Here is an 18,904-nt window from a genome sequence, read left to right as displayed (position 1 = left end):
ACCTAAACACTACTTCGATTAGCGGTATTTATTAAACCGCTATTTCGCATATCAGAGCCACCGCACAGCCCTGGAGCACCTTCGACCACAAACAAGGGTGTTGCAAGTCATTGCACGCGACTGTACGTTGCTGCTGCCATTTTTCTGCATTTTCAGGAACACTGCCCTTGATTTGCAGCATCAAATACTTGTATTCAATGCGTCGGGCGATCTCTCTAAATATACACACTATTATTCGGTTCGGTGGTGCACTGGTGGCTTTGTAAATGCTTGTCAACGACTCCCTGGAGCATGCTGTAGTGCGTTTTACGTCATATTGGCACTGCCAGACGCTAAAGGTAAGGTGGTAAATCGGCTCGGTTGGCTATGGACGCGCGACTACCGTTGCTTTTACGCTCCTAGATAAATGTACAACCTTTGGGGTGTATATCTGCCACACACTCTTAGAAAAATGTACACCTTTTGGGGTTTATCTTGTCCCACAACGATAATCGTCATCCGTCTTGCCCGCGTTTCCTTTCTCTAACGCGGCGAGCCCGGTACTTCCCAGTCGCGAACTGCGCCGCGTTGTCAGTGTGACGCAGCATTCTCGCCGGGAAAAAGTAGCGAGCGCCGAGTTTTCAGGAAAGGAAACGCAAGCATGGCAGATGACGATTAGTGTTGTGCACTCTTAAAACGGTTGCACCCTTTGGGGTGTAAATTTGTCCCACAACAAAACGCAAGCAAGGCAGATGATTATTGTTGTGGGACAAATTTACACCCCAAAGGGTGCAACCGTTTTAAGAGTGCACAACACTAATCGTCATCTGCCATGCTTGCGTTTCCTTGAAAACGCTGCCGACGCTGCGCCCGCTACTTTCCTGTGTCCTGTCGAGAATTTTTTTTTCTTTATCGCATGGAATTATCGGTAGTGTCAATCCAATGCAGTTACATATGAACATACATGAGAAACAAATTCACACATAGTATGTAGTCCAATGACAGTTCAAAATTCTGGCAAACAAACACAAGCGTCCAGATGCTAAATCCATTCAGTACGGGATCATGTGTAGCCACCACACTACGGACTTGAGCAGTCTCTTCTCGGAAGATAGACCATGTCGAGCGAGGTGGCTCTGCATGTCTGTCGATCATTCGACTTCTCCATAATGAATAAAGTCCCAATAACATAAACAAATCGTATGGTGTATTACTGGATGTCTTTTTGAAAGGACGGAACTGGATACCATAATGTGTGAGAGGAAAGTTTTTTTGATAGTTTTTTAATGATCTGTCTTGCTGATAACGCGCATGTCGTTCGTGACTTGGAAGTACCGGGCTGGCAGCGTTAAAGAAAGGAAATGCGGACAAGACAGATGACGATTTGTGCGACAAGATACGACCCAAAGGGTGCAGTTTTGTTTTAAGAGTGCAGGCATGGTGTAGGGCATTAAAACCAAAAATTCCATGCAGGCCGACTTGCACGTTCGTTTTTTTGTTGTTGTTGTCGGCAGCGGCTACATTGTAGCGCTTGGAACTCTTAATACGAGATAAGTGGACCGAGCAGACGAAGCTGTATGCTCCGCCTACGTTACATTTACGCGAACATAAAATCAAGCGAAATGAATTATTGCCTAGGTGTGCGTCGGTTTTCATAAACGAGCGCGTTACAGTGTTGTTTCTTAAGCGTTTTCTTATTCCTAAATAGATTCTTAAAGACGCAGGCTACGGTGCTGCTACCGTACTACGGTCTAGGGTGGCTTTATTCTATGGGGTGGCCGTAGAACACCTATGGGTGGCTACGTGGGTGGCTACCCGTGCTGCCAGTTTACGTTGATGCGGCTATGCTTTACGCGCACGGCGCGGCTGCGGCTAAGTGCCCACACTTTCGTTCGAATGATTCTAACCATGCGTTACTCAAATTGTAGACTTCGGAGCAAGTCATGCTTGCCCGACATTGACTTGCCACATAACCAAGACATAGTTGTCGGCAGAAACCGCAGCACTCAAATTCGGAACAAGCGCTGCTCTAGATGTCAAGGTGAGCATGTTGAGGATGTTCTCAAAAAAAGTGCAACAGGAAGAGGTTATTACTTCTACAGTCTTGCGAACGAGGAAGTACAGCTTTGTGTTTCTCGATTGCAGCCAGACTACGAGCGGATTTTGACAACGGCACGATTCAGCTAACGCAGCTTGGAGAAAACTCATGCCAGGTGTCGGGTAGGTGTCTTGCAGTTGGGGAGACGGTGACAGTGTCTGACGGTGATCAGTTCGAGTTGCTTGCGGAAGAACTGCCTTACGTGGTTTTGTTCGAGAAGTCTTCTAGTCTTGACATACCTTCATCGGCTGCTGCAATCGATTTTCCCAGTTGTGACGGAAATCACCACTTGAAGCGTAAATCTGATGACGAAGACATGCCACTATCGAAGAAACGTACGTGAAAGCCTCTGTTACGTAACGTACTTGCTTGTGTGTAATTATACGTAATCATTATTTGCAGATGCCTCATCCGATGCGCATGATGAACATGACGAGTATGTGGAAGAAGTTTCCCGCAAATTGAAGCACATGCAGAGTAGCCATAAAAAGCGTCACACCGAAAATTTGACGCAACAAAGTGAAACTGTGGTTTCACATCATGGTGGAAATCCTGGAGCGCGCCAGAGCAAGAGTGGATGGACTGACTTGACAGAACATCGTGTTCTACTGTTTAATTCAGAAAGGCTTGAACACAAGCCAAAGGTGAGTAAAAATTACATGGCGTAATTTGCGCAACACCGAGCGCACTCACTGAACACTCACTTTCTCTTTCATAGCCGTCCTTGAAAATACAGTGCGTGGGAATTTTCTTCTGTATGAAATGTCTGGCTAATCAACACAAACCATTCAATTTCTTCACATTTGGCATATTTATTTATAAGTGGCAATTAGAACACACAAGCGAAGCTACACACGATCTATAGTTAGCGTTATTCTTAATGACTGCACTCTTTGTTATGAGATGGCTAGGCTAGCATTAATGAATGAACACTTTGCAGAAATATTCTTTTGATTTTTGAATTTCTGAGCATAATTCAGGGCAACTGCTTTGGAAATTAAACCAAGAGCTTGTGAAGTATCTTGTTGACATGGAACATTATTCAAGATGCAGAAGAATATTGTGAGAATGTTGAGATCATTCTTGGTAAAATTCGGGATACAATCAATGAACCTAGCCCTAAAAGAAACAATATAATTGTGCAACTTGAGTCCTCTGATAAGCGTGACATGATAAGACAGAACAGACTTGAGTCACCAATGGCAACATTAAGCTTGAGAATTCTGCACCGATATATGTGAACGGGCACCTCAGTCCAGCTTTAAAGAGGCTGCTTGGCATGGCTCTGAAACTATAAAACAAGAACATAGCTGGAAATTAGTGTACATTCAATGGCAAAATTTTCGCTAAGTAGTCTGATTCTTCCAATGCCCTAAGGATTGCCTGTGAGGAAGACCCAGTAAAAATAACAGGAACAGGCCTTTGACACAACCTCAGCTATAGTGACCATGAACTGGTAAGAGTTTGTTTTGCTATAGCACATGCATCCTTACTCTCCACACTTTAGCGCTGTATTATATGCCAGCTAGGCACATTGGAAACATGACAGAATTGTGTACTTTAAATTTAATATATTTATGATGGGTAGAGGCGTAGTGTTATAATGGCTGTGATATGGTGTGCCTTAAGGTTTATAACAGCTTCTACTTAAATTACGGAAATCGAAGTGGGCGTGGGGTTGATCTGTATACTGACATCTCCAGTCTGAGTGAGTCTCAGTATTGTATAACAACTGATAATTATTTATTTTTTACTGTTAGAAATGACTCCAAAAATTTAATGTTGTGTATCGTGCAGCATGTGGTAATTGATTACTTTTTATGAAATTTTTTTGAGTGTTTATGGAATACCTTCATGCAACACTCTTATAGACTAGTAGTTTATGCTTCTAGATTACACTTGGCTCCTCCAACAAATGCAGATGTTCTCTTGTTTCATTATTCATTGCCGTAATGCACCAGATAGCTGAAAGACGTTATAATTTTCAAGCTCCTCAATTGACCAGATGACCAGTGGTGAACAGCATTACCATGCACGAATATAATAATATAAATAAGCCTTTGCTGGAAGGGAGAAATTGCCATCCACCCAAGAGTAGCACAGAGCGGGAGGACAATTATTCCCTTTCACAAAACTTACTTCATCTTGTGGATTTCTGCAGAACTCATTTTCCATATTCACTGTCCCAGCGCTTCCAGTTGTTAATTCACTATTGTCCTGGAAAGGCACTGGTCCTGGGTTCGATCCTAAGACCAGGACAAATTTTTTTTCAACCTTAAAAGCTTTGTTTCTGAGAAACCTGTATGAGCTTCCTTTGTAGCTTCATGCTATTGTCATATGGGTGAATGAGAAGAAAGAGGGTTAACCGAGGGGCCCCCTTTCTTCTCGTTTATTACATAACGAGGGTGTCGAATCCGGCAACATTGATGTCTTCAGGTAGCATATGTGGGTTTATTGACCAGTTGCCTTCACCCTAAAAGATCACGTTTTCATGACGCCTGCGGCAAAAAAGATGTTCCACGTCCGCCGCCAAGGTCTGTGAGTGGTGGCGCTGGCTAACACTCCCAGGGTTCTACTAGGACACACCCAAGAAAGTGGATGGGAAAACGACGCCGCGGTAGCTCAATTGGTAGAGCATCGCACGCGAAATGCGAAGGTTGTGGGTTCGGTTCCCACCTGCGGCAAGTTGTTTTTTCATCCACTTTAATTTCCATTAATTTATCGTTTCTTTATTTCATTTATTAAGCACAAGTAATTTCCCCTATGTTGTCCTTGGTGTCAGTGTTTGTTGGCTTCTTGTCATATGGGTGGTAATTTTTCCCTTTCATGAACCTTCCTCCACCTCATGGACTTCCACACAACTGATTTGCCACATTCAAATCTCTTTTTTTACTAGCTGCTGAGCATGAGCTCACGGGATCGAATCCCAGCCACGGCGGCTGCATTTTTATGGGGGCGAAATGCAAAAACACCTATGTGCTTAGATTTGGGTGCACATTAAAGAACGCCATGTGATCCAAATTTCTGGAGTCCTCCACTACGGTGTGCCTCATAATCAGATTGTGGTTTTGGCATGTAAAACCCCATTTTCGTTTTTACTAGATGGACCCCACACAAACTTTACCTTTAACTTTGTTTAGAAATGAGAAAATATTGGTTATTTGATTCAGTATTTGAAGTTAGTTTTTCCCAAATATTCGTATTTAGGTATTCATATTTATAAAATTTTACTGCTCTAACACTCCTACAAATTGTCCATTCACTATTTGAATTACCGAAAAAAAGAAGATAAGAAATTGACAAAAGAAAGACGCAGTTAACTGAAAAGACATGGACTTAACACTTGTGGCTTGTTGAGTATAGTCAATTCCATTCTGTATAAGTCCACAGACATGTCATGTATGTGTTTTTGCCATTATCTCATGCAATATCTGATGTTATGAATGTACCAATAAGGTTTTAAGTAATCCTTTCATGTATCTAGATTGCTGCATTCGACCTTGATGGAACTCTTATCACTACCAAGTCTGGCAAGGTATTTCCCCTTAACTCTGCTGATTGGCGGTAAGGTCCCTTCTTTTACCTCACTCTCTCTTGAAGATTCACTCATGAACTTTGTCTTTTTTATTTTCTTCAAGCTGCATGTGTGAGCATGTAAAGAAGGTGTAACATTGTTGCTAATGGTGGTGTTATAAGTTGATTCCTTCCTCTTTTTTTAAATGTGCACTGTGCTGTGCACATCCAGTGTGTCACATTGGGTGTCCCTGCAGTGCAGCAAGACACACATACAGATCTGTCCCGTATTGCAGAGGTGGCACCGTTCTCAGAAAGATCTTGCAGACTGTTCAGCCCCGAGTCAATGACTGCATCAAGCAGCTTCAACATCATGCATCACTTTGTATGACTTACCAAATCCAGCAATTTTAAACAACTAGGACAGGATCAGAATGACATGTCCAAAGGGCACATGGCTTCCAACTCCTTAGCTGAACACTATGAAAACACAGGTAACACCATAGACTGGCAGTCTGTGACTATCATCACAAAACAAGTATAGCTAACAATCCATTTTCTGCTCATATCAGTAGATTTCTAGTCTACCAGTCATATGCTCAAGCCATTTACTTTAGCAAGGGGCCCATATTCGTCCTGAAGCATCAATTTTATTTTACTTAATTTTGGTGAGTCACACTCTTTACTATTTGACCACTTCTGTATTCAAGGGTGTTTTTGAAGATAGCTTAGCATTCTGTGCACACAGTTGCATACACACTTTGGGAAAGCCTCAATCAAGGTTTTTCTTTCTATTTTAATACATCAACAATATTTCCTTCAAGCACACTAGTCTACTTCATGTATGGCTTCCCTGGCAGGCATGCACAATCATGCCATGGCTACATGCTACTGAGTAATGTGACATTTTCATCAGCTCACAGTGCATGCAGTTCAAGAAATTAAGTCCAGTGCAGTATAATCTAGGTGACATGAATGTGGAATACATTTTGAAATGATGCTAGAGCTCCTTTTTCAAACTTTGGCTAGGTGTACTGGGTTATCTTTTCTATGTCATGTCAGTTTCATGTAAACTATTTCCTCTGATATCAGGAAATTCATTATTCTATGTGAAGCATTCTTAGGCTTATTTGTTTCTCATGGAAAAACTGCGGTATATACAGAGATCAAGTTCACAACTTTTTCTTTCAGGATACTATTGTCAGAAACTGATGCACGCCTACATAGTCTTGTAAAAGAGGGTTACAAGATTGTTATCATTACCAACCAGAGGGGTCTTGCTAAGAGCCACAGCCACGAAGTTGAATTCAAGAGCAAGGTGGAGCGTGTCTTAAAGACGTTGGCTGTGCCAGCCCAAGTGTATGTGTCTATTGGCCATGGCTTCTATCGCAAACCAGCACCAGGAATATGGCAGCACCTGGAGTCTCATGGAAATGGAGGTATTCCCATCAATATGAAGGAGTCCTTTTATGTTGGAGGTGAGTGTACTTACACGTGGTGTCAGTAGTTTTGTAAGAAATTTCACAGGGACTTGTTCTTGGTCAAGTTAGTGTGGCCTACTAAACATTATTGCAGAATGACTGCAAGCTAGGTAAATTGGAATGGATTCATTTTGAAAAAGGCACGAAAACAAACACTAAGCAAGAAAAGACAAGGATGCAGTCACCACTTCCCTTCTGAATAAAACATCTGGCTACGCCACTGCTTAGATTTGTTGGTGATTTTTAAGTTCATTTAGAGTATCAGTGCGCATCGCAATTCCAAGATACTGAAAATTTGATTTTAGCAGATTTCAGGTGATATGGACAAAACCTGTCATTTACTGTAGAACCCCACTGATAAGTTTCTTTAGGAATTACATGAAAAGAATGCATGATTCAGGAACACGCAACCTCCAGTACTACTTGTGGCAGTAATACAGATGAGGCCAAAAAGCTACCTTCACACAAAACTTTAATTGAACTTTACAGAAAGCAAACAAACTATTGAAAACCCACTAAGTAAAGCTTGATATTGCTGCTTGGCTGTTAGATTTAACGCTAAACACTTTTTTTTTTAGCAATCATATCCTTGAATCACATTCACTGAAGCTTGGGATTTCCATTTGGCACTTGTGTCAAATCTTCAATAAGAATAGCCTCTTTTAACACACTTGCAGGTTATTTTATTTTTAATTTCTGTGCAGCTGTGTATATAGATGTAACTGCACAAGGTATTGAAGGTCACGACAGCGCCGGTTAGTGTAAGCGCCACTGACAAACAAACTATTGAAAACCCACTAAGTAAAGCTTGATATTGCTGCTTGGCTGTTAGATTTAACGCTAAACACTTTTTTTTTAGCAATCATATCCTTGAATCACATTCACTGAAGCTTGGGATTTCCATTTGGCACTTGTGTCAAATCTTCAATAAGAATAGCCTCTTTTAACACACTTGCAGGTTATTTTATTTTTAATTTCTGTGCAGCTGTGTATATAGATGTAACTGCACAAGGTATTGAAGGTCACGACAGCGCCGGTTAGTGTAAGCGCCACTGACAGATGATGCTGCATTGGTCGTGTGCCATTGCAGCTTTTTAACGTAACTGTGAAGGAAAACAGCAAATGAGAAGCTGATACACGTGGCCCTGTGCGAATTAAACGGGACTGGTTTATCAGAGTACAAGAGCTGAGAAAACGTAACAAACAGGAATGTAATCAGGTCTTATGTACCCATGAGCTTCCAAATTAACAATTCATTGCAGTTTTTAAGATTTTAATCTAAAGCTTTTGCTTCAGCATGTGTGCCTTGTGTATTCACTGCACGCTGTTACGATCTCAACTGGGTGAGGTGGGTCTTCACCACAAGAATCGGGAAACGATGATGAAGCCGGGCATAGTGATGATGAAAAAAAGTAAAAAAAGATTGTGTTCATTGTTACATGGTTGTGACTCTCACCTGAGTCTCGAGCAGTCCTGATTAACACGGGGGCCAGGACGGCCTTAAATAACCCCTTGTGGTCTTGTGGTCATCGTCTTCTTCGGGAGCCTGTGGAAGTAGGTTCAGCCACCGACGACTTCCTGTCCTTCGAGTTTTCTTTCCTTTGTCCTTCCCTTTGTGTCAGCTGAAGGAATAAAAGGGGTGACGCCGTTTTGGAGAAGAGGGCAATTATGTCAACATGGGGACGCCTGCCTGAATGCTTCTCACACTTGACAGGTCAATTATACGAGGGCCAAGACGGCCTTAATTACCCCTTGCGGTCTTGTGGTTGTTGACGTCTTCCCGGGGAGCCTGTGGAAGCATTAGTGCTTTCTTCAGGCTCTGTCGTCGACGACTTCCCACCCTTCGGTTTGTCTTCTCTTTGTCCATCCCTTTGTGTCAGCTTGGGAAATAAAAGGGGTGACGCTGTTTCGGAGAAGAGGGAAATTATGTTGACATAGGGACACCCGCTTGAACACTTCTCACACTTGACCAGTTGATGTCCAGGCTTACCGTAACAACCTTTTCTGGGACGAGGCAAGCCATCTTGTAATGGGAACGTACGCCTGAATGTCTCTCACACCAGACAGGTCAATCATAACAATGCTAAGAAATTGCTTCGATATGACTTGGCACACCCAGAGGTAGTGAAACATGACATTGCTTCACTTTGCATTGAGTTGTCACTATGGAACTCATGTTTTCACATGATGCAGGCTAGTTAGTTGCATCAGTTATCTCTTAGAAATGGGCTTCTCGCAGTTGATCATGCATGCCACGACTGAATCACTTCTCTGAAAGGTGAAGTGTAGCTCGACAAGGGCTGGGCTGGTAAACCAGATGAAAACGAAAAAATGCCACTAGATCTGAGGCGGTACCATATTTCTGCTGGATTAGCCATAACTCGAAGCAGGTGGCTACTAGATATGATGCCTCTGTAGTTTTCTCCACCCTGAACAACTTGGAACAATTATATGCATATATGGCTGACTGAAGGAGCATTCAAACAGTTTAAGTACAATGCATGGGCAACTCAACTCATACTACAAAGTCTGCTTGTGTGAGCTGTGCTTCTTGTGTGTAATGGTTCTGGGCAAAAGTGTTGACAATACAGCACATGACCTTATGGAAGCATATCATATCAGGGAGGGAGGACCAGCAAATGTTAGTGATACATCTATTACCCTATAATCCACAAAGTTAGAGTTTGAGGATCACTTGGTAACTTGATAGAAGTAAAGAAAGTGCATACTGTCGCAACAAATTCTCATGTTGTTGCATGCACGTAGAAAATTTCACCCTCTGATGTATCTGTCCCTGCAATTGTTAAATCACTCGCTAGTGGTGCTCTTTTTGTGTGTCCTTCTTGTGTGTCTTCTTTTGCACCAAGAAATAACATTAATTTCAAGTGGATCTCAGTCCACTCATATAATCAAAAAGACTGGGCAGTGTGGAAGAGCTGTGCTTAAGTTCTTGAAAAGGGTCTTGCATCAAGATTCAAAGTACTTGGCAAGTGTGAGGTTTTGACTTCCATTAGTGGCAGTGGCACAGCCAGAAATTTTGTTTGGGGTGGGGGGGGGTTCACGCAGCGGTTCGGCCTCCTCCTCTTAAAATTTGTCGAGGCATCAAATACATTGTTAATAACTGCATTGCCATTGCAAAAGATGCTTCAAAGGAATTCTTTAATGCCACGCATCATCAAGACAAGAAAAATATGTACTTTTTCATAAAAGAATATACTCGTATATCTAAAAAATTGTGCTTGAAATAACTTTTATCAGTGCTTCCATGTTTTCTGTCTATTTAATATGTAAAGAAAATATCACACGAACTTTAGAATTATATCAGTTCGAAACCAGCAAAGCAGTGCATGCCGCTGATATGGAAAATGTAAAAGCCATGAAGTGAACAAGTTCAGGACAAATATTTTAATGAAACTTTGTTAACCTCCCTTCCTTTCTCTCATTTGCATCTCTCTCTCTCTCTCTCTGTGTCATTCAAGAACCTTGTTTACATTTTTGTATATATACAACAACCAGGGAAAAATCTCAATGACGCTGTCCTTTGTTAGAATGTATTGCGCAGGAGCTGCTGTCATCGGTTGTGTATTGTGAGTAATTGCACCAAAATTATAGTCGCAACAGAGAGCACATATAGAAAGCCGGAGTTCTGCAAAATATGCGAGGGCGAATAAAATGAATGTGAATCAATGTGAATATAGGACTAACGGCGTACTTTATGTAAAAGTAGTATCCATGAGCATTTAGGCATTTGTCTTACGGACTAACAAGTCGCGTGATTCCCGTCTCACAAAACTCCTTGGGTTGCTGCTTCAAGAAGTCTGTAACTGACTCTTTCACGCTATCGTCCGACACGAATCTGGTTCCCTTGAGCTGTTTTTTTTTTTTTTCAAATGCTCCAAAATGTGGAAGTCACAAGGAGACAGGTCTGGGCTGTATGGTGGATATTGCAACGTTTCCCACTTGAACTTTGCCAGTTTTGTGTTAACCACATCAGCATCGTGGGGACGGGCATTGTTGTGGAGCAAGATGACCCCATTTCTCAAATTTCCATGTCGTTTGTTCTTGATTGGGACACGCAGCTGATCTAACGTTTTACTATATCAGAAATGATTGATAGTCTCTCCAGGTTTAGCAAATGGCCGCTGACAACCCAAAAAGAAAGGTCCACAACACCTTTCCGGCGAGAATTACAGCCTTTGCTTTCCTTGGGGGTGGTGAATTCAGACGTTTCCACTGTAAGTTTTGCCGTCGCATTTCAGACTCGTAGTAGTGGCACAATGATTCGTCCCCGGTCCCAATTGCAGACAAAAAGTCGTCACCCTCATTGTGATACCGGATTAGATGAATCGAGGCAGCACCAAGCCTTATGGCGAAGGTTCAAAATCTTGGGCATCCATTGCGCACACAAGATCCGATAACCGAGGTGTTCATGAATTATGGTGTGACCCAAACTGTGATTGATGTTCACACACCCTGCCAATTCATCGATGCTTATCCTCCGTTCTTGTCCAATTGGCCTTTGCAATTGTGTTGGGGTGATTGCACGGTGGCTTTGGCACAGTCTTGGATCTTCTTTGCAACGTTTGAACTGTTTTACCCAACGCTTCACCGTGGCCAGTGAAATGCAATGGTCAACATACACGGCAGCCATACGGCGACTAATTTCTTTTTGGGAGACATTTTCAGCTGCCAAAAACCTCACGACACCACGCGGTTATACTTTTGGAGTGTCCTTTATGCCACGAAACCAAGTTCAACCCAGTGTACGAGAGCATTAAAGGGCCCCTCACCAGGCCGCATGGCAAATTTTGGTTATATGCTGGAAGTTGTTACGTGTCCTCCAAAGAGTGCACTGCCGCAAAAATTTTTCAAATCGGCTCATTAATAGCCGAAAGAAATATTTCAGTGCTGCCAACCCATGATTTCAGGAGGCGAGCTCCACTGCATAGTGGGACTCTACACTCACCCCGTCTAGCCTCCGCCAGCGAAATTCCTTCCCTGCATTCCCCTATGCCGGACCTCATGACAAATACATCATGGGCCCTGCCTTCACTTTTTTTTTTCTCTCCTCGCTTTTCTTTTTCGGCACCTTGCACTTTCGCTGGTGGTGTTGCACGCGAGCTGTTATCATTTCGCGCAGTGCACGATTTTGCACGCTGTGCACAAGGACACATGACTAGCGCTATAATTCAGTGCTACACGAAAACTGAGGCAGAACAAGCTGATCGCAGAACATGATCACGTGTTGGAATACGGTGGAAATTAATGGCATAGTTTCGGTACCTGCGCATGCGACCGCACGCCATGGGAACAAGCAGATGAAGCGGAAGTACATCTCTCTTGCTCCGGTGCGAAGTAAAACAAAAAAATACGCAGACATTCCGTTTATGTGTTTTATTATTTCTCTAAACTTCAATTTGTCAATTCAAGCAACAGATCACACAGGTAGCAGATGTTGTCTTGAATGATTCTCAAAGTCACGTGTCACCATGAGCGACGTCACACTGCGGACACGAATACGTAGGCGCAGGTACCCGAGTGCGTCATCCTCCGGCTTAGAGCGCGGCGGCCGCGATGAGCAGGGAAAACAGCGTTCCGTTTGAAATTTCAAATCTTTCTGTGGCGCGTACCAATGTAATACTTTGCAGACACAATCGTTATCATGCAATGTATGCTCTGCGCTTGTCAGCTCAAAATGGCCAGACCTGGCGAGGGGCCCTTTAAAGAACCTTTATCCTCACACCTGCATGTCACTTTTGTAAATTAGAGATGCCATGTGTGCTACGCGCATGGCTCGCAGATAATGAACCGAACCATTATTGCGCAGGGTGGGTTGGCTCACTTTCATTTGTCTCGCCCTTGTGCATTAGAAATGCGAATATACAATGGGGAATATACAAATGCGAAGATATAGCTTGATAAAGGGCAAAAAAGTGTCGCTGGAAACAAAGTTCACAGCACGTATACACAAAGCCTCGCAACAAGATATTTAAATATGCTTATAAGTCTCCATTAAATCTACGTATCTAAGAAGAAGTCGCTGCATATAATGCGTCAAACAAGGCATATAAACATCTTGCACAACAACAGATTCACAGATCACAGCCTCCCTTCGCTCCACTCCCACTGATGTATCGCGCTTGACAGGAGGTGGCGTACTTCCTCCCCGCTTTTCTCCCTTGCGCACATAAGACTGAGCCACCATTGTCGGCTCACCCATGCCCCCTTATGCTTTCACTTGCACATACAGCGGGCGGCGCGTGGTCACAATGTTATCACCCTTGGACTTTATACAGAAAATTAGGGCAATGGCGACGCAGGAATGCACTTGGAGTGTCCATATAATTGCTATCGCAATAATATAATAAGAGTAACCGGCAACTGAAGCATCCCATAGCCCATTATTTTCCGCAAAAGAAGTAATAAAATTGAACTTTCACCATGCGACAAATTGCTGCACCGCAACAATGCCTTTTTTCTTTTGTGGGGCGGTGGCCTGGAAATGAAAAAAAAAAACGCAAGGAAAGCGTGTTGGCCATAATTAAAAGCCCACTTTGGGCACCTAATGTGGCTACCAAAGGAATATCGAAAAAAACGTGAGACGCTTGGTCTGCAAAGAACCATAGGCATACTGCTCGGTATCCTACACCGGTGAGACAAGGCTTTCCCAAGAGGTTGCACTCAAGCGAATGCGTTGCAATCCATCGAGTTCCCACAGTGATGGCAGCGAGCGACCATTGTTTCTTTTTCTCATCTGCTAGCCAGAAAGTGTACAAAACTCTGTCAGGCAAAAATCCACTTGGCCAGAGAAAAATAAACGCACATCCAAGTGCGCCATGTGGTGGTCAGGGCAACACGAGAAAAACGCATACGCTCTGGCTGGTTCCGGCAGCCCACGGGTAGCGAGAACAAAAAAGAAAAAAGGAAGAAGAAGAGGCTCAATGTGTCCTTGCGAATAAAAGTCAAAGTAGAAAAATAAATAAGGCCGTAGTTACATCTGCTGGCTTTAGTGTCTTGACATGAATGCTTTGGCGCATGTGAAAAAAATGTTAATATTCTTTTCTGTGACATAACGGCACAAATGAACCACCACAATGCTTCGTCTCATCGGACATCGTTGCGTGCTTTGTCAACTTGTAGGATAGTGTGTTGATTTGGCTTGTCTCGTTGTATGATCCTATGTACTACTTTAGGAAAGTCAGTGCACCTTTGGCGTCAAATGTTTATAACAACATTAAACCCACAAAGTTCCGGAGTTGAAAATCTAAAGCACAACTTTGCAAATGTCAATGCACCTTTCGCATCAAATGTTTATGAAAATTTTATGCCCATAAAGTTTCAGAATTGAAATCCATGTGCTCCGTAGATTCCGCGGCTTTCGCGAGATACCACGTTGAGCCCGCTCCCCATCAAAACACCCTTGAAACTTCCTGCTCGGATGGGGCTCCTTGCATTGTGTGACTCCTGGTGCGTGGGTGTTGCCGCGAAATCCAGCCCAATTTCGCAATGTTCGCGCTGAAATGTCTTTTTGAGCGTGAAAAGGACATTCTAGACAAAATCCAGCATGATTTCCGGCACCGGGGGTTGTTTTGGTCAGCGGCGCACGACAGCACGCAAAAAATTCGGGGAGGGGGGGAGGGGAGCCTGAAGCCCCATAAGCCTTCCCCCCCCCGACTATGCACCTGATTAATGGTAGACTGGTAAAATTGAGCATGCAATACTAAACACTGTTTCACAACAATGTGGCTCTGGACTAGAAGCCACAACTGTTGCCAGCCAAACAAGAGCATATTTGTACAAATTTGCATGTTCATGTGCCACATTTTCTCTGCCCCCCTCTTTTCATTGTGCTTCAAATTGTCATTTGCTCAGCATTAAACTCTCTCAAGCTCACACTGTAAAAAGTTAGTAGAGGCGCCCAAATCTTTAACTGGCGTGCGCGAGCGGCGACTTTTCCGTGCGTCAGCGCCGTATGACGGGGCGAGGCTGGAAACAGCTTAGCAGAAGATGGGCCCAGCTGAGCGCGCTTTGTCCGCATGCGCTTAGCCTCAGACTCTTTCCAGCCGCGCCCCGTCATACGGCGCTGACGCACGGAAAAGTCGCCGCTCGCGTACGCCAGTTAAAGATTTGGGCGCCTGTACATCCTTTAGGGCTTAAATTTGTCCCGCAACAATAATCATCAATCTTGTGAGCGTTTCCATTATTTGAAGGAACCATGAAATGATTTTGGTGGTTGCCCACGAACACATTAATATGGTAGGAAAGGTGCTTGTGAATGTTAAGGAACAACTTTTAAGACCTCTCATTTCGTCCATTCAAAGTGCGATCCCTTCCCAAAATTTTACCCCCTCTGCTCATTTTAAGTATAATGGGTGACTGATGTCACTTAGGCAAGTAATCTCGTTGGCTTTCCATGTGACGTCATTAGGAATAGTTCAAGCATATCACTCCACTAAGCTTCATTTAAATAGTATTGCATACAAAGTAAATTGTGTACGTGTAATATTAAAAACACAAATGCTACAAACAGTGACATTCTTTCAAGCGAGTGATGCATACTCTTCCACCTGAGAATGTGGGTCGTCTGCTGCAGCTGTTTTCTGCACATGTCAATTTTTGCATGCCTGCAAGGAAAGGAACAGAATCAAGAGTCCCATCCGAAAAGCTGGGCTCTTTGTTAAATGTGTAAGGCGGCATGAAGAATGGGGAGGGGTGAGCAAAACGTAACAAAGGTTAATAGTAGTGCATTGGCGACAGTTGCCAGTGAGACTTGGAGGGTAGAAACATGAATGGTGCCAATGCTATTTGTGACTCCAACTAAATGCTTGCCCCCTGGCGGCTGCATCAAGAACCAGTCGATCTAGGTTCGGCGTGAGGTGCTCACATTACAGTGTGCACTGCAACATTGCTTATAGTTCTCAAAGCATCATGACGTCGCTGCACACAAGCCCGAAAAAGAAAAAAAGATGGATGTTGAAAGAATTTTGCTCTGTATTATTATGCATGTCATCGCAGTAGAAAGACAGCACTGTATGATTTCATAGTTTCCCTAAGAAAGCGAATGACGCGCATCGGAGGCTGACATGGATAAGAATTTTATGCATTGAGAAAAGGTGACTGATACTGTGCTGTTTTGTTCGAAACACTTTACTTCGGACTTCTTTATTCGACGATACTTCCTGAGGCTGGTGCTCCCAAGGCGCTCACCCACACTAACAACACGGTGTCTGATGACGCAGTGAATACCTCTACTGCAAACGACTGGCCTGCACTTCCGACATTAAGTCCTCCAGCCCAACAAAGGTCGACGGTGGACTACCGACGAATCAATGAGGGCACAGATCACGTGCGAGGTCAAGACAAGCAAGTAATCGCCATAATAAAATCTCTAATGAAAGTCATTCGCGTGTTGATAAACGACATGCAGACGCCATCTGCTCGAGGTGCACTACAAGTGCTGGACGGCCTGGATCCGGTTCTTGCGAGCCTCGAGTACCAAGCACAATGGCTCTACCACGTCAGCCGTTCTTCAGACAAGTCAAGGAAGCATCTATTATGCAATGGAATGCCCGTGGCCTGAAATCCCGCAGTGATTTTCGCCATTACGTTTTCACCAATCGATTCCCCATTGTTGTCATCTGTGAACCGAAGCTACAGAAACCCGTCTGGATCTCAGGCTATAAACCTCATGTGTCATCGACTTGTACTGACATTAGCAAAGTGACCATCTACATACGGTGTAAACTGACTTATGTTGTTCATCCAGTGCGGCCACATGACATTAATCAGTATGTGTGTTTGATCGTGAAAAAACGAAAACTTGCATTTACTTTAGTGGGCGCTTACCTTTCTCCATCAAGTCGTTTCGATAGGCAGAGACTGAGTGACATTATAGATGCGACACCTGGTCCATGGATTGTTGTTGGGGACTTCAACGCGCATCATTCACTTTGGGGAAGCAACAAGATAAATTCCAAAGGAAGAAACCTCATGTCCTTTGCTTGCGACCATGAACTTTGTTGTCTAAATGGTGGCAGTCCCACGTTTCTGCACGGCCGGACATACAGTAGTTGTTTAGACTTAGCATTTGTTTCGCGATGCCTGACTCGCTGCGTCCATTGGTTTGCAGATATAGAAACCCACGGAAGCGACCACATTCCTACCTACCTGAAGATAAAAGACCTCACCAAACCGTTCCATCAAATTTTAAACAAACAATAGATTAGCCCATGTTTAAATCACTTATGGAAGACGCATGCCACGAACGCATTTCGTCCACACTAGAATTTGAGATCGCCAAGGCTATGCAGGATGCTATGCGCTCATTTTGGCCATTAGATAAATACACAGATTTTGATTCGGAAATACGGAGCCTCCGTGCAATCCGCTGGCGGGCGGAGCGACGGTACAGACGGACTAAATCATTATACGATCTTAGAGAGGCCAGACGCATTCAAAAGAAAATTCAGCGTCGCCTTGCTGTACTGCAAAATCAATGCTGGAAATCGTTTTGTGAGTCTCTCGACCCGCGTAAACCTCTGTCAGTTGTCTGGAGAACAATCCGTGGACTTCGAACAGCTCCTCAACAGCGTCGTCCATTTAAGTCTCTAGCCCTACATCAGGGACGCCGAGAAGTCGAGGTAGCCGAAGATTACTGCGCAAGGATCGCGGGTCCGGCGCTCACGTATTCACCTTGCGCACCTATTCCCATTGTGCCCCCTTGCTCCCGAGACCCTCGTATGGACGCTGCTTTCTCCATCGAAGAACTGGAGGCCGCACTTGCTGGGTGCAGGCGATTTTCGTCACCAGGACACAATGGCATCACATACTCTGCGCTTGCAAACCTTGGTCAAGAGGCCAGAGATGCCCTTCTTGGCCTATACAACGCATCATGGCGTGACGGCCTGGTCCCTACAACGTGGAAATCCAGTCGACTTGTTCCACTCCTCAAGGCTGACAAATCCCCGTTGGAATTGTCATCTTACCGTCCAATAGCACTGGCCAGCTGTGTCGGCACCCGCCGTGGTTGGTCAGTAACTATGGTGTTAGGCTGTTGAGCACGAGGTTGCGGGATCGAATCCCGGCCACGGCGGCCGCATTTCGATGGGGGTGAAATGCAAAAACACCCGTGTACTTAGATTTAGGTGCACGTTAAAGAACCCCAGGTGGTCGAAATTTCCGGAGTCCCCCACTACGGCGTGCCTCATAATCAGAAAGTGGTTTTGGCACGTAAAACCCCATAATTTAATTTTTTTAGCTGTGTCGGCAGGGTAATGGAGAGAATGATTCTTACACGGTTAGAATGGTACCTGGAATTTTACGTCTATCCAGAGGTAATGGCTGGTTTTCGATGTGGCCACTCGTCAATAGATAGCGTTATCGACCTGGTAACATACGTACAACACCAGAAACATCTGAAACGAATCACTGCGGCCCTATTCCTTGATGTTGAAGGTGCGTACGACAATGTAGCTAATCATGCAATTCTGGACGCCTTAGAAGCTGTAGGGATTGGTGGACGCACCTTTCGCTGGATATGCAACTATTTGAATGGAAGATCTTTCTTTATTTTGACTGAAGACGGACCAACGCCATCTAGCTATACCAGTCGTAGTGTACCGCAAGGCGGAGTACTCAGCCCTACCCTTTTCAACCTGGTGCTCGTTGGTCTCGCTGATTCGTTACCGCAAACCGTACAGCTTTCCGTATATGCAGACGACATTTGCATATGGGCTTCAGGCGTGACACGTCTACAAGTCCGCGCACGACTTCAGAAAGCCTCAACGGCTGTGTCGAGATACCTAAGAAGACAAGGCCTGGAGCTTTCCGCTGA

General features: G+C 44.1%; 1 protein-coding gene across 3 annotated transcripts in view; it reads left to right on the top strand.

Annotated features, from left to right (window-relative positions):
* The first annotated feature begins 1,718 nt into the window (after positions 1–1,718).
* The window catches only part of PNKP (Polynucleotide kinase 3'-phosphatase), a 41,211-nt gene continuing 24,025 nt past the window's right edge, over positions 1,719–18,904 (top strand). The window contains exons 1-5 of one of the 3 annotated variants that reach the window (XM_075703942.1): positions 1,719–2,020; positions 2,125–2,412; positions 2,480–2,721; positions 5,562–5,641; positions 6,782–7,068. In XM_075703942.1, the coding sequence (XP_075560057.1) occupies positions 1,771–2,020; positions 2,125–2,412; positions 2,480–2,721; positions 5,562–5,641; positions 6,782–7,068 (1,147 nt within the window). In that variant the 5' untranslated portion in view covers positions 1,719–1,770. The remainder of the gene's footprint in view (positions 2,021–2,124; positions 2,413–2,479; positions 2,722–5,561; positions 5,642–6,781; positions 7,069–18,904) is intronic. The other 2 variants (XM_075703932.1, XM_075703938.1) reach the window with 2 other exon arrangements.

The sequence above is a fragment of the Dermacentor variabilis genome, chromosome 1 (genome assembly GCF_050947875.1).
Source record: "Dermacentor variabilis isolate Ectoservices chromosome 1, ASM5094787v1, whole genome shotgun sequence".
Taxonomy (NCBI): Eukaryota; Metazoa; Arthropoda; class Arachnida; order Ixodida; family Ixodidae; genus Dermacentor; species Dermacentor variabilis.
Note: the sequence above shows the minus strand (reverse complement) of the source record. Positions and strands in the feature narration are given on the sequence as shown.